Genomic DNA, 15,095 nt, shown 5'->3' on the forward strand with positions numbered 1-15,095 from the left:
TGTGATTGAAATTTTTAAAAGCCAGGTTTTATTGACAAAACAAAATTGCAGCCTGCATTACCCCTCCCTCTCTTCTTTCTGAGTTACACAGCATAACACACATACAGACACACTCTGTTTTACACACATTACCACGCTACATATTTAAAGAATAACTTATGGAATCACCATCACGTATTACACACCCTTGTTTTTAAATACCTAGCACCAACTTTATTTACAGCAGTCCTGTTTTAAGGAGCAAAATACATGTATTTTTATGTTGGAAATAAAAAGCAGCATTACTTTCAATTCTCTCATAGATCTAAGCACTGAATTCTCAAAAAAGTTGGATTAGTTTTAAGGACAGTACTGACTTTCAACAGAAGGCAAAAAAAGATCGAGGGTCTCCCCACAGTAACTTATCTAAGATAGTTTCTTTTTTTGCAATATCTCCCATCCCCTTTAATTTCTATTTTAAAAATTGGATTTTAATATTGTAATTGCAATTTACTCTGCAATTTTAGCACTTTTACTTTAAAATACAATATTTGAATATTGATTTAATCTTTTTTACTTCCAAGATAACAAAACAGCAAAATAGCATTGAATCAAGAGCATTACTGTTAATCAAAGCTCCAGTTATGCAGAATACAATTTAATTAATATACAAGTTGCTAACTAATTATACATAGTATATAATTTATAACATATAAACTATACAATGTATACATTATATATAAAAGCATAAATAAAAGACCCAACCTGGAGAATATCTAGTACTAAACCACACAGTAATCAACTAAATAAATGAGATTATACACATTAATAATACAATATATCTCTCAGACTGGGCACACTATGACTTGGTCCAGTGCCTTGTATCACAAACTTGTTTCTGACTCAGAAGATAGATTATATTTGAACTTCCAATGTAAATTCTCTAATTTATTTAGAAGAAAAGAAGTTGAAGGTTCTTAAGTGTAGTGCTTGTTAAGTTTTAATGCCTTTAACAAACATAAGATGGGTATTTTTAAGGCTTTGACACTAATAAATATCACAAATATTGATAAATTAATTCCTAATTAAAGAGCAAAGGTGAAATGATGCTTTAAAAAATACTGTTGTAGCAGGTTTTAATTTTTTTCAAGCTATCATTTTTTAAAAAGTATGTGTAAGTAGTTTCTGAAAGGACATTATAACTTCCAAATTTTTTACGTAACACATATGCTATGTTAGCAATTTAAGAACACCCTCTTATACCGTAAACTTATATAAACATAGAGAAATTAAATTAAGCATGCAGGAGGTCTCCGTTTCGTTCCTTCTCCTGTCTTGGCAATCGTTAATATCTGCTGATGAGCAGCTACCTTCATTTGTAGATCTTCAAATGCTTTCCCAAGGTGAGTAAGCATCATTATCCTCATTTTTCAGATGGACAAGTAAAAGATTAAGTTACTCCCTCCAGATCACACAGCAAGTAGTAAGCCAAAAATAGAACTAATTTTCCATATGTAGCACCCAGTTCTGTATCCACTGGACCACGCTGCCTTCCCACAAGCATCAGTCACCTAATCAGCTGTACAGCTGAATTTTGAGCGGCACTAAGATAAAGTTGCTTTTTAACTCTAAAATTTCAGACTATGCCTTTTCACTTGCTTCATAGGTACAAACTTTCCCAGGCACTCTGCTGACATGATATCCATAGCAAGTGGTTTCAACTAAGCCTTTACGCTAGTTACCAATCTTCTAGAGCACAGAGTAAGGGAAAATGGAGACAACACAAATTCTTTAAACTGTTCCACATGGAAAAAGCACGATCTTAAGAAATGAAGCTGGAGAGAAAACTATGCAGAACTCCAAAAACACCTCTTCTCAATATGCAAGTGTGGTCAACAACACAAACAAGTTGTAAGCATCTACAGGGATAGGATACACATGGATTGTTTTGCAGCACACTTCCCCCTCCAGCTCTCTCTTTACATAAAAAGAAAGGCATCAGAAGAAGTATAATGAAAACACTGCATAGGAAAAAGCTCTTCTGTGATGAAACACTAGAAGGACAACACATTTCTCATAGGAAGATGCAAGAGGGCAAATAGTAAACTACAAAAATTAATAAAATTATATCAAGCATATCATAAGCTTGTGTTATCCTAACACAAAAACATCTCAGAGAAGATAAAATGTAGCTAACATTGAAAACTGATTTAAAAGAACCATCTTTTGTCTCAGTAAAAAAATTTAGAAGTGTCCTAAGAGGGACAGTAATATAAAAACTAGTTATTTAAAAATCAATGGTAGTTGAGCACACAGTCCTCTGCTATCACAAACAATTGCACTACATCTCTTTCATGGTATTAACAAGTTAATGTTTCTTCTGATAGAGCCATTCCTGAAGTAAGAACTCGGACTTAGAGCTTATATGAATGATAGATGTATTTAAGCTATAGAATAATTACTGCTAACAAGGCTCTGAAAAAATAAAACTCACTGAGTGCACGCCAGTAAATATTTGGAAGAACTCCTATTCATTTCTCTAGTGTAGGATTTTGCAAATTCTTAAGCACGTTATGCTAACTTGTCCTGCAAGCTGCACACCAGACTACAGCCATGATATTAATGCATTACGCAATCTTTGTGTTCCCAGTACTTCTAAGAAGAGATCCTTCATGCAGGAAATGAACATACTTCAGAGTCAGTTTTAGCACTTGCTATAGTGGAATTAGAAACAACCTAAATGGGCAAATCAACCTAAATATTAAGAAAGTTTCCCCTGTAAAGACTACCCCCACAACCTAGAAATGGTAAAAACACCATTTAAGGTGTTCTATACCAAAAATACCTCTAGTTGAATGTTGAGGGAGTTTATGTTTACTATTTCTCAAGGAATTCTGTAAGCGTGCTCAATTTGAAATTAAATGTATTTATCATTTGGTTTGACAGGCCTGCAGTTCGACCTTGACTTTTGCCAAAAGCTATTATTTCTGCTTTATGCATCACCACTCTAAAGAAGTTCTCAAAGTGGATCGCATTCAAAAGTTCTGTCGAAGACATGAAACAAAACAAGACGATTTACTCCTCCTTTTCTAAACAGTTTCTGTGGAACTATTAGAAGTAGGAAACAATAAAAATATATCATTGGTAATAACTACTACCAAGAGAATATAATGAACATGCCGAGTAAAACCTTAATAAGTAAAGTGGTACCACTTCTACAATTATACTATAATTCCATATATACAATAATAAATGACAATGCTAAATTGTTGCATTAAATATTTTTATAAATGCCTCCTCACTGCAACAACAGTTTTCCCCTCTTTTGCTTTTACATGCTTTTATCATGAACTTCTCTTATTCACCCTTGACTTTTTCCCCAAATTATCGCCTACTTGGCACAGGGGAAACAATCTTCTCCCACAAATACTACTCAACTCAGCCCATATTTCCATACAATTTTTGCCCCATATAACTGCTGCTACTAGAAGAGCTCTGATAGCTGTCAATTCTCCTTTGCCCTAACACTGTTCTGAATCATAACAAGTTTCTTGCTACCAAAGCGGTATTTCCTTCTCACTAATCTTATTTTTAAAAGTATGTGTCATTTTTACTAGTTAATTATCATATGCAGCACACTTGGGGCTCTACACATTTAGGAGAACAATTGCTTGTATATTTTTACCATCTAAGAAGCTAATGAGAAAAGAACAAGTGGTTTAGCTTTTTTTCTCATCAGCTGTGTGATGGGCAGGAACAGATGACCACTCCTCTCTTCGGCTTCTCTTTGATATCATAGCTCTCCTCTTCCTCCTCTCAGCATTCCTGCTCAAAATATTATTTGCTGCAGTAGGTTATAACTCTCTCAGTCTTTATGTAATTCATGAGTTTTGCTTTCAATTCCCTCTTCTCCCACTTTATAACCCCTTCAGGGACAACACCCATTTTCAGTGTTTTCAGATAACCGCTTTAAACTGACAGCTTGCAGCTTTCTCTCACCTCCTATTTTTCACAGCACCACGTCTTCAAGTATCTTTCAAACTTGCAAACGTATGCATCTAAAACTCAATTGACTCCAAATGCAGAGTTTCCACAAGCACTCAGGTCTGAATTGTCTTGCTTGCACACCATGAAAAGCCTATAGGAGCTTCTGGTGACCTCAGCCACCTGGTTTGGTTGAATCACCTGAAGATAGACTACATGCACCAGAGGATTTTCTTTTCCTGGAATAGACTATAATATGCATGTGTGCATTTATATGAGGGGAACATGTGCTATATGTAAACATGAATCACAAAAACAAATTAGCCGCAGGTCAAAGCATTAGGTTGTGCACTGTAGTTTCTATTCAAGGATATTTAAGTTCTGTAGGTTTAAAGAGACCCATACCATTATTGTAAAACCATTCTTGTATTTATGGTTTCTATAATGTTCAGCAGCTATGAATTTGGAGTTACAAGTTTTCTAAAAGCTGTATCCAATTACAGTCCTGAATGATTTGAATAATAGACTGCCTGACATATTCCAAGATAAGTGGCTGCTACATTTCCTTGATATTAGGGTCATATACTGTACTTATCTATTTTTACTCCATGCTCTCCATTGCCTAGTAATAAATTAATTTCTCACTGTTAGTTTGGCATGTGCCCTACAGTTAAATTCATTTTCTCTCCCATTGAAGGAAGAAAAAGTTTTTTGAAGTATGACAACTACCCTCCATATTTTTAGAATTAGTCATCATTGATTAAATTCCAAGTACTATTCTAAGACAAATATTCCCCCATAAAGTGCTAAAAGCTGTTTTTATATTTTCATTTTTTAGAAAATTAGCTGATGGTGCTGAACAACATGTGACAATAGTTATTTAACTACTTGCACACAAGACTTTTTACACTATATGGACATTATCTGAAAGAATAATATAAAAGAATAGTTTTTAACTATTAGTTTAGTTAAAAACTAATTAGCGTTTAGTATTTGTTGCTTCCTGGTGCACAAAACTGAGCAAAAGACCTCATGTACATCTGCAATTATTATCAATGGTAATGAATGCCATGAGCTTAGATGTGAAAACAAAATATAGCCCAAAACACGTAATCACTATCCAGACAGCAACAGTTAGGGAGAGGAATGTGTTCATGTACTGTAGATGATGAAAGGACTAAAGACACTGGCAAACAGGGGCTGTTCTCAAGCATTCAACATTACCAATTACCATCTTTAACTTACCCTCAAAGATGGTAATTCTGAAGTAAAGCAAAGACACCAAAATTGTTCTTTAGCTAACCCTGTGCCAGGGAAACAGATGATTGCCTGTGTTTTGAACTATCAAAGCCAAAAAGGATGGCAAAGAAGCAACTGTGGGATTGCAATCACAGGAATAACAATGCAGTTGTAGTTAAATGCAGGCTTGCCAGCTAATGCTGAATACTGCACTGCAAAGTAATATGGAATAGTATTTCTGGCATTTTCAGAGTGTGTGACATGTGAACCACTATGCACCAGGCAAAATGACTGCATGTCCATTGTTACTGTTCTGCTTGAAATTTAAACTGCATCAAAATTTTCTTAGATAAGGCTAATATCCAACAAATTATCTTAAAGTCTACCTTTTCAACAACAAATTTAAAAGCCTGTAAATGGAAAACTGAATCATCAGCTAAGATCTTTTATTTCTTGAGTGAAATTATTTGTGCAGTTCATTTATGTAAGAAGTACGTAATTTTGAAAAGGTATTGCTCCAAAAGCCAGTAGAAAGTACCTTAGCAACAATTATTAAAGTTGCAGTGTAGATTCTGTATACCAGCCTCATTAGAAACAAGCCTAGGCTAAAAAATGCCTATGCCACTGGTATTTTTGCTTTGGTCACACCCATCCACTTTCGCAAGGATAAGTATCCTATGTTACACCACTGCAATTACTTATTAAATTGCAAATTTAAATTGGAAACAGAAAACGACTAAAAAAACCCACCAACCAAAAAGAATGCAAAGTACTATCCTTTCCCCCAAAAAAGGAATGCCCTCTACCTTCATGACTTTGCTAACCTTAATTATACCTATAGTTTTGAGATTCCCTAATGGAAAGTGCTACAAAGCAGAAAGCACTAACAGAATGAATCATGACACATACTGATACACTACTGATTGTAAATCTATACCCTTTTTATTTGCACCGAGGGGCTACGCTTCGTATACTCATGAAAAATTACTTCCAAGTAGCAAAACATCATAATTGGAGGCATGTATGGTAAACAAACAGGCTGAGGATTAATACGCATGTGATTTTCTTGTTGTTTATTTTTGATTGTGTAGCAACTATATGATTTGAAAGATTTGTACAGTTTGGATACTTAATCTGTGAATTTAAGTTTCCCTGAGGAAGAGAAAAAGACAGATCGAAATAAAAGGTTAAAAATCCTTGAAGGCATCCAAATTAGACATGCAATATTCATACTTTTCTCCACATTTCAGAATATAATTATTACAGACCAAAAAAAGCTGTCAGACTTGCATATAAAGCAGAATTTCATACAAGATATTTCTAGGTGAAAAGAATTTAAACCCCAATCATTAATGACTGCTTCAAAAATATGTGAAATGCTTAAATTAAGATCCCTCCACCCATTCATCCACACACCCCATTTTTTAAAGGCTGCTTACATCGATGATTGATGATCCTGATGGACTTAATCCCTCTAGATCTGCTGTTAAACTTGGGGACAAAACAACTGCTGTAGGAACTGCTGTAGGAGTTGTCAGAGGACAGACTAGAAATAAAAAGACAATTGATATTTAACTTCAAAAAAAATTAAAATACTGGAAAGGACAATGAGCTATTTTTATTAAGCGTAAAAAGGTTTTAAGTCTTGATATAATTATTTTATCTTTGTATATGTGTTTCTTACTAGCAGAAGATTATTTTTTCAGACATATAGCCCTAATACTCAAAATAAACAATGAAAATATAAATAAAATTGATACATAGACGTGTTATTTACATTAAGAGTATTTTGTCCTTCTTTCCGATTTTTTTCCTCTATTTCATCCTTCAGTCTGATCCATACTATGCAGCATATTTTCATTTACAAGTTATGTGCAAAGTACACATTAATGCAATTCTAACATGTATTGTGCCCATAGAAGTAAACATGAAGAATAGCACTACAGAGCATAACCAAAAAACAGTGCCAGCTCTACCCTACCCTTAGAAGATTGTATTTTACTCTATTCTTCAAAATTGTGATTTTTAGCATCTTATTCTAGTACCACAATTGGTTCATAGGTTGCAAAGATGTTGTGCAAGTAACAACCATTGGCACCTGAGAAAATAAGCTCACTTTAACAAAAAACAAGTCCAAACATACAACAATTCTTAAAATAAATCTTTTATATACCACTACATTCTAAATTTTGAAACCATTTCTCAGTTATAAACCAAACAAACAGAATCACCTATTATAATAATTGTGCTTACAAATAAGTTGATAGTCTAAGCTTTTTTTTTTTTTTTAGTCAGGAAGCTGGTACGATAAATGAACAGAATCAGTGTTTCACACATTTAAAATTCATTAAAATTCATTGAATTAACTGAATTGAATTTATGCCATGGGAAAAATTAGCCTTTAATTAAGATACTTACAATCATCTAAATCTAAGAGAAACACGTCTTGTTTAGTTGGAGTTGTTCTATCTTGCACTGGTTTTTCTTCTTTCTGTTAAAATACATGAATATTTAATCCTTTACAGTATCAGCAAAAAAAAAAAGTCTTTAATACTTCTATGAAGCAAAGTGTATTTTCTCTGCTGTAAAAGAAAAATGTATCCATTTTCAGAGCCCAGCATTCAGAGAATTCACCTAGTAAGAAGGATTTCTTTGTACAGTTACGCTGAACATAAACGCCACATCTGAGTTACATTTACTCCTCTAAAACCCATTTTTTCATTTAATATTAATAATAGTTGCTACTCAAAGAAAATTTTTGGTGACAGATCAGACACTTCATTTGAGACTAATAAAGCAGAGATAGAAGCTTTTTTTTTTTTCTCCCCTAAGACTTGGGTACTAACATTTCTATTTCCATATGAAAAACAGGACAAAACCCATTCAATAAGAAATTAGTGTTATTTGCTCTTATCTAGGAGTATGGAATCCTGTCCCATCATCTACTGGGTTTTTACTTAATTGCTGGAGAAATAACAAAATGTTGATTTTTGTCTCCAAAAAAAGTTTCTATTTTAAGCCTAAGGATCAAGTTCTAATAATAACAACCGGCAGTACTTTAAGTAATCTCAGTGACTTGGCAAATAATATATCAACAAAATTTGTTTCAATTCAGCTAATAAGCAGTTCAAAGCAAATCTAATAAGAGCGAGTGCTCGTCATACATACAGAACACGTCTAGACAGTGATGATTCAGGACAGAATTTAGCATGCCACAACTCAATACGGACTCGCACTAGGGTGGTTTAATAAAAAGTAGTGATCTTTGGATGTAGCCAGAACCTGGACATGTTACCCACTGGATTTTGTGATCATGCTATTCCTATCCACTCTAAAGCATCCTTTGTCTGGATGGGCTGAAGAACTCCTCTGCCTTTGCTCTCTCTGCCTCACTCATCTGACAAAAAGCTTTGTCACTCTTTGACAGAATTTGTCAACTGCCTTTAGACCTTAAGACACTGCTCTCTACCCAAGGTATTGCAAGTAATTTAAATGTAGTTACAGGAGTCGCACTTCTGTGAATCTTCTAGTTTACCAGTTTCCTCTTCAACAGCATGTGACAGTTAAATGCATATACATATACTGTTCTTTTAACTTTTCTAATAAAACAAAAGGTCTAAATAAGTAAGTAAAACTCCATGTGCCCACCTGGGCTTCCATTTCTAGAGCATTTCTTGCAAGCTGTCAAAGTCTTTTCAGACACGTAGGATACAAATTCCTACAACAGCTTGGATTCTTCTCAAACTCAGAGTTTGAGTGGATCAAACTCTACAACCACATTCTTTGACCATTACCATAGAATGAAATGACTACTCTTTTCTAAAGGTGCATTCCTTTTCCTCTAGTCTCTCAGCTTCAAGGTCAGTTGCAAACTAACAATAATAACTATTTTTAACTATAAAAATAACTATTTTCTTCCAATTCTGGGAGAAAATCTACGGTTCCCTCCAAAGAACATGGAAGAAACTAGCTACTGTTCTCACTGTTTGAAGCTGTTGATGTTAATGACTACCAGGTTTGATCTGAGCCAAAATGACATCGTTCACCATTTTCTTCCAATAAACCCATGGCTCAAATAGACAGTAGTCATTTATGTGATCATTACAGATGTCCTTTAGATATTCTGGAAGGAGAAGAATCTTGTGAACAGAGAAGAATGGAAGCCACTATTTTAAAAATTATTTTTAAATCAACATGCTTAAATGATTGTTACTGTTACGGATGTTGAGTGTTCTACTATTGCTGATTTATCTGAAACATAAAACTCTTCTGGACAAATGAAATATTACAAAATACACAAAATAAAATGGCGCTAATGTTATTCCATTCCTTATATGCCTTGTTCAGAATTAGTGAATGATTCTGCTGTGGAACCTCGAGTTTCATTCTGGTCACAACTACGAGACTTCATTTTTCTCTTTCAGTGTGATCACTGGCAAGTCACTAAGCTTCTTTAGGCTATTTTTTTTTTTTTTTTTTTTAAATCTTTGAAATAAGGATGAAAAGTATACTTCATAAGCTACATGTTCTAGTTGAATTACTCATGTCTATGAAGCGTCAGCAAAAACATTTCATGACAATTCTTTGCATGAATTCCGTGTCTTTTTATAGCACCATTTGGTGAGTATTTAGCCCTAAATCAGGAGTTTGGCTGCTACCTGCAGTGCTTTTAAAATAAACTATGTATCATAAATTTTTTGCTAAACTACAAACTCTTCAGACACCAGAACATACTAAAAGAGAACACTGTTAAAGACAATGCAAATATATTCGCTTAATTTCTGAATTCTTTCACTCCTTATCCCCACTTATCCTTAAGACATAGTTCTATTTCCAACTATGATTAAGGTTCAAAGGTTATTTTTAGCCAGAATTCTATATTTGCTAATTATTCCAGGTGGGAGATGGGACTTCTCCATTCCCTTTTATTATGCAGCCAATTAAAGTCTATAAAAAGTGGTTCAACCACATGAGAGGCTATAGCACAAAGATGAGAATTTTGAATATGCTTCAGTTCTGCCAATGGCAGCGTTGCTAGGTCAAGATGTTTAAAAAAATTAGGAGTCAGAGCCAAGAAATCCTCTTACTGTTAATCTGTTTACTGAAGACAAATAAGATAGAATATTCTATGTCACAAATAACACCAATAGTATGATCTTAAGGTCCTTTCCAACCCTAACTATTTTATGATTCTAAGATTCTATGATAATAGTATGCTTCAGTTTGTTTTTTTCTGTTATTTATTTTGCTATTCTATTGTAGTTATTAAGTTAGTGGTTACAAAGCTTGATATAGAAAATGCATTTTTGATATATTACATAATTCATCTTTAAAAATGGGGAAAAATCCTTCAAGAGAATTTCTTTGTTATACTTCAAAACAAAATAAAATTGTCCTAAGATAAGGGACAAGTACAGAATCATTACATCAAGGTAATGCATGTTAAAAAAAACTTTCACAGCACGCTAGCAGAATATTGTACTTCCATATATCAGTTTACTGTAACAAAAAACAACCAAAAAAACCCCAAAACCCGACCACAAATCAAAGAACTCCACCAACAAACAAAAATCCCCACCATGTGGGAAATGTAAAATAGCCAGCTAACTAAATCAATATAAAGCTAATGTTAAAGTATGATCACGTCTTATTTTCTACTTCAGTCAAGTGTGTCAAGCTTAAGTAAATACTCAGCTACTTATATATGTATGCATGCTACACACACATAAATACACAAATATTTTCATATTTATATGCATATTTCTAAATATATGAGTGTATATATACTGTGTGCAATTCTGTACAAAACACCAATGAAATCTATTTACAGGAGTCTTGCCTATTACAAACATGATTATTTTTAATTCGCTTTTTCCAGGAAAAGAAAATTGATTGGCTTTCTAGGAATAGTAAGTAGCCAATGAATGCAACAAACACTAGTAACGGATATTTCTACTGAATGAAAAAGACTCTGCATTCTAAATCAAGACAATAAAAAGGCTCTGACGTGTCTGGCATTGCTTTGGAACACATTTTTTCATCTTTTTTTCTTAAAACTAAGTCTACAGTATAACCCCAACAGTTTCCTACCAAGAGAGCCCACTATGGGAAAAACAGAATACTAAACAAAGAAGTTAAGCTATATTCCATCAAACATTTCTCCATTTAAAATTCATCTTGGTAATAGAGATAGAACCTGGTAAATGCATATAGGACTTGAAGCAGGAGATTTCTCTTGCTTAATGCATAATTCATGTGCTCCGCCTGCAAAGTGTGTAAAATGAGAATTTCACACCGCAGCATGAGCCATGGAGCTGCAGAGAAAAGGCAGGTGAAATCATATTTTGCTGTGCGATTTTATTTCTTATCCTCCCAATATTTATACAAAACCATCACTGACAATCCAAATGCATTGACAGATCACCCGCTGTTTCCATTGTGTTAGCACTTGAAAAGAGATCAGGCAGAAAGATAGACAATTTGTTTTTGTATATTTTTTAAATAGTGGATCAGGTTTTTAACAGCTGAGTGACTGTATTATACTTGTATAAGGAGGTCAACAGTAGCTGATTTTAAAATCCCACTGTAGAGACACCTACTTATACATGCATCATCTGCAAATCTGCATTTTAGCTCTACAGTATTTATGCTTACAGTATAATATGTATCTGAACACCTCGAACTATCCATATTTCAAAATGATATAAAACACTGCAGTACAAGAGAGTGACTTTTCTATTCGCTGCAGCTCAATTACAGTGAACACAACAGCTTTTGCAAAACGATTCTTTAAGAAAAAAAAAGCCCAAAACAATAATATATGCAGGAAAAATAATCTGAAGTTTTTGTAACCGATTTTAATGCTAGTAAATGCATGGATGTATGCACAAATTAAGCTCCCATGTGAGTGCAGTTGAACCTTTTTAATTACGAAAATTCTGCTGGACATGGCAATGGTATCCAACAAAACATACAGAACAGTAAACATCACTCAATACATCAGTCATGTAGCATACACCATAATGTATGGCAAACTGAGAAACAATAAAAATAGAGCCTACTAACTACTCCTCTTATCAATATGCGATTCAGAAAATAATGCGTTTTATTTAAAAGGAAAGGAAATGCTAATGAATCATCTCCCCATATATACTGACAAAATTAAGAACACCCTGTAGCAGAATAACAGAAGTAAATAATAGCTTTTCCAATAAAAATCTATCAGAATAAAAACATGTGTTTCTGAAAGCCTGGCTGAAACCATCTGCTTCCTGTGTAGCCTGAAAAGAAGTCAGGTAAGAAGCAGAAAAGCTCAGACATTTTCCTGTAAATAAAATAAAAATGGCTGGCTCTTGTAAAATGTACCTCAACACAAGGGCTCTATGCAAGACCCCACTGTATTCAGCTCTGGTGCCCTCCACATAAGAGGGACATAGGCCTACTTGAGCAAGCCCGTAGGAGGGCCACAAAGATGATAAAAGAGCTAGAACACCTCTCCTAAGGAGACAGGCTGAGAGAGTTGGGCTTCTTCAGTCTGGATTAAGAGAAGGTTCTGGGGAGACCTCAGAGCAGCTTCCAGTACCTAAAGTGGCCTAACAGAAATCTGGAGAGAGACTTTTTACAAATGAATGTAGTGACAGGACAAGGGGGAATGGCTTTTAATTGAGAAAGGGTACATGTTACATAGACATTAGGAAGAAATTCTTTACTATGAGGGTGGTGAGGCACTGGCACAGGTTGCCCGGAAAAGCTGTGGCTGCCTCATCCCTGGAAGTGTTCAAGGCCAGGTTGGATGGGGCTTTGAGCAACCTGGTCTAATGGAAAGTACCCCTACCCATGGCACAGGGGGTGGAACTACATGATCTTTAAGGTCTCTTCCAACCCAAACCATTCGATGATTCTATGATCTCTAACGCTCTTCATAGGTCATTATCAATTGCTTCTTAATCAAGCAAAATTTCAGGACTACTGCAGCGTTCTTTCTCTTCTCTTAAAATCCAAGGGCTTGACAATTTTCCATTGACTTCGACAACACAATCCTAACCTTCCTAGACATTCTGTTTCTCATATTATTCAGTGTATTTGGCTTCACGCACTCTCGACTGCTGTTTTAAAACACAAAAAGTTTCTTTATGCTAGTAGTCCTCAAATATACCGTGAAAGAACCAGACAGTTTAGGTAACTGTACAGAAAGAAATCATGAACAATGGCACTGATATCCTGAGAAAAATGGACAATGCAGCAGAGAGCAGACATTACTCTCTGAACATGGTGTTGAATTGGCTGCTCAAAACTAAGCATGTCAGAGGACCTATTACTTTCTGGTGAAAAAATACTGTGCTAACATGAGAAGCTGCAAACTGTTATAATTAATTAACATCCCATCTAGTGTCAAAGGAGTTTATTCTGAGAAGAATTTAGGTCGTATTTTTTGTGCTACTATTTTTTCGCAAGATCCAGTTTGCCTACGCTACTAGAAAAAACTTTGTTATGGATGCATTATCCAGCATGGTATTTGGGCAGGAAACAATGATCAAAATATAGAAACACACCTCCATCTCTCAGATGCTACAGTCTCACTTCATCTTTTGTTCTACTTGGTAGAAGAAGGGAACAGATTAAAAATTAAGGTTACAACACAGAGTTCTTACACAGACCTATAAAGTTAGAAAACAAAGACCACGGAAAACATAAGTTCAAGATTTAGAGAAACAGAGAACCTTATCTCCTCAATTAAAAGAAATGCACACTGAAACAGCTTAATAAAGTTACAGCCTTCCCTCTTTTCAAAACACGTGTCTACCAGCTCCTACAGTTGCATCAAATGCAACAAACAATGACTGTTTTGACTATTCATCATTCTATACAGTAATCCTGAGTGAAATGTCTTGGCTTAATTCAAAATCAGAGTATCAATTTCCAAAGCCACATATTGGTATTAAAATGGAAACTTCTGAGCTACAATTTTATCCTTTTTTTTTTTTTTTTTAATAAAATATACAGAAAGAAATGCACAAGAAATATTTGATAACAAAAAAGCAAGTTTCAGAAATTCTTTTATGCTTCTACCCTTACAGATTAAGCATAAATTTCCCCATTTAATTATTTTTTTAAATGAAAGGTAGAGAAATAGAAACCAATTCATGCTATAAGCTTTAGCTCTATAATGGTATCTTGAGTATAGTGAGCTTTTAACCTCCTTTTCTTTACTAACTTAAGGAATTAAAACTGAATTCACACATGAATGGTTCCGTTGAATATGTCTGCTTATTCAAACATTTCCAAATCCAATTTAAAAAAGATGCATTTAAAAAAGATGCATTTGAAAGTTTGCTACTTCATCAATGTTGTAAGAAAGGTAATACAATTTGAAGTAATGCAACAATTTTTAAGCTTTATTCCTATCAGAGACAATGAGCAATAAAAAGTTCATTAGTCTTAAGAATATTAATTCTATAACTTATGTACACACCTCAAGTACAGATGCATTAACTGTACCACTTTCAATTTTAACAGGAAATGTTAAAAGCAGCTAGTGGTTTTACTACAATGTCTTCAAACTCTCAAGAAACAATATACTAACATTTGTTTCTTGGTTTTGCTCACTGTCAGATGGAGGTCCTCTAGTAATCACACTTCAAGATAACAATCATCCCAAATCAGGATATTACTTTTGTGAACTACGCTGCTTTCACCAGTTCAACAGTAACCTAAAAAATTAATTAGGTTCTATTATTCTTTATCTACCTGGAGTGAAAATAGAACAGAATTAAAACTGAAATACACTTTTAATTTTAAAATATTCTTATGTGCTTTACCTATCAAACTACTTTGAGATTGGTGTTTCTATGAAAGGTCAAAAATTTTTTCAGACATTCTGGGTTTTTAGATAG

General features: G+C 34.2%; 1 protein-coding gene across 6 annotated transcripts in view; it reads right to left on the reverse strand.

Annotated features, from left to right (window-relative positions):
• Nucleotides 1-15,095, reverse strand: part of AP3B1 (adaptor related protein complex 3 subunit beta 1) — a 156,665-nt gene that overhangs the window by 45,141 nt on the left and 96,429 nt on the right. For all 6 annotated transcript variants that reach the window (XR_003994986.1, XM_030511426.2, XM_030511423.1 and 3 more), the window contains 2 exons: nt 7,621-7,693; nt 6,642-6,748 (listed from right to left, as the gene is read on the reverse strand). Coding sequence is in view for 5 of the 6 variants with exons in the window: in XM_030511426.2 (XP_030367286.1) it covers nt 6,642-6,748; nt 7,621-7,693 (180 nt within the window). In the remaining variant the exon portion in view is untranslated. The remainder of the gene's footprint in view (nt 1-6,641; nt 6,749-7,620; nt 7,694-15,095) is intronic.

Source organism: Strigops habroptila, chromosome Z (assembly GCF_004027225.2).
Source record: "Strigops habroptila isolate Jane chromosome Z, bStrHab1.2.pri, whole genome shotgun sequence".
Lineage (NCBI taxonomy): Eukaryota > Metazoa > Chordata > Aves > Psittaciformes > Psittacidae > Strigops > Strigops habroptila.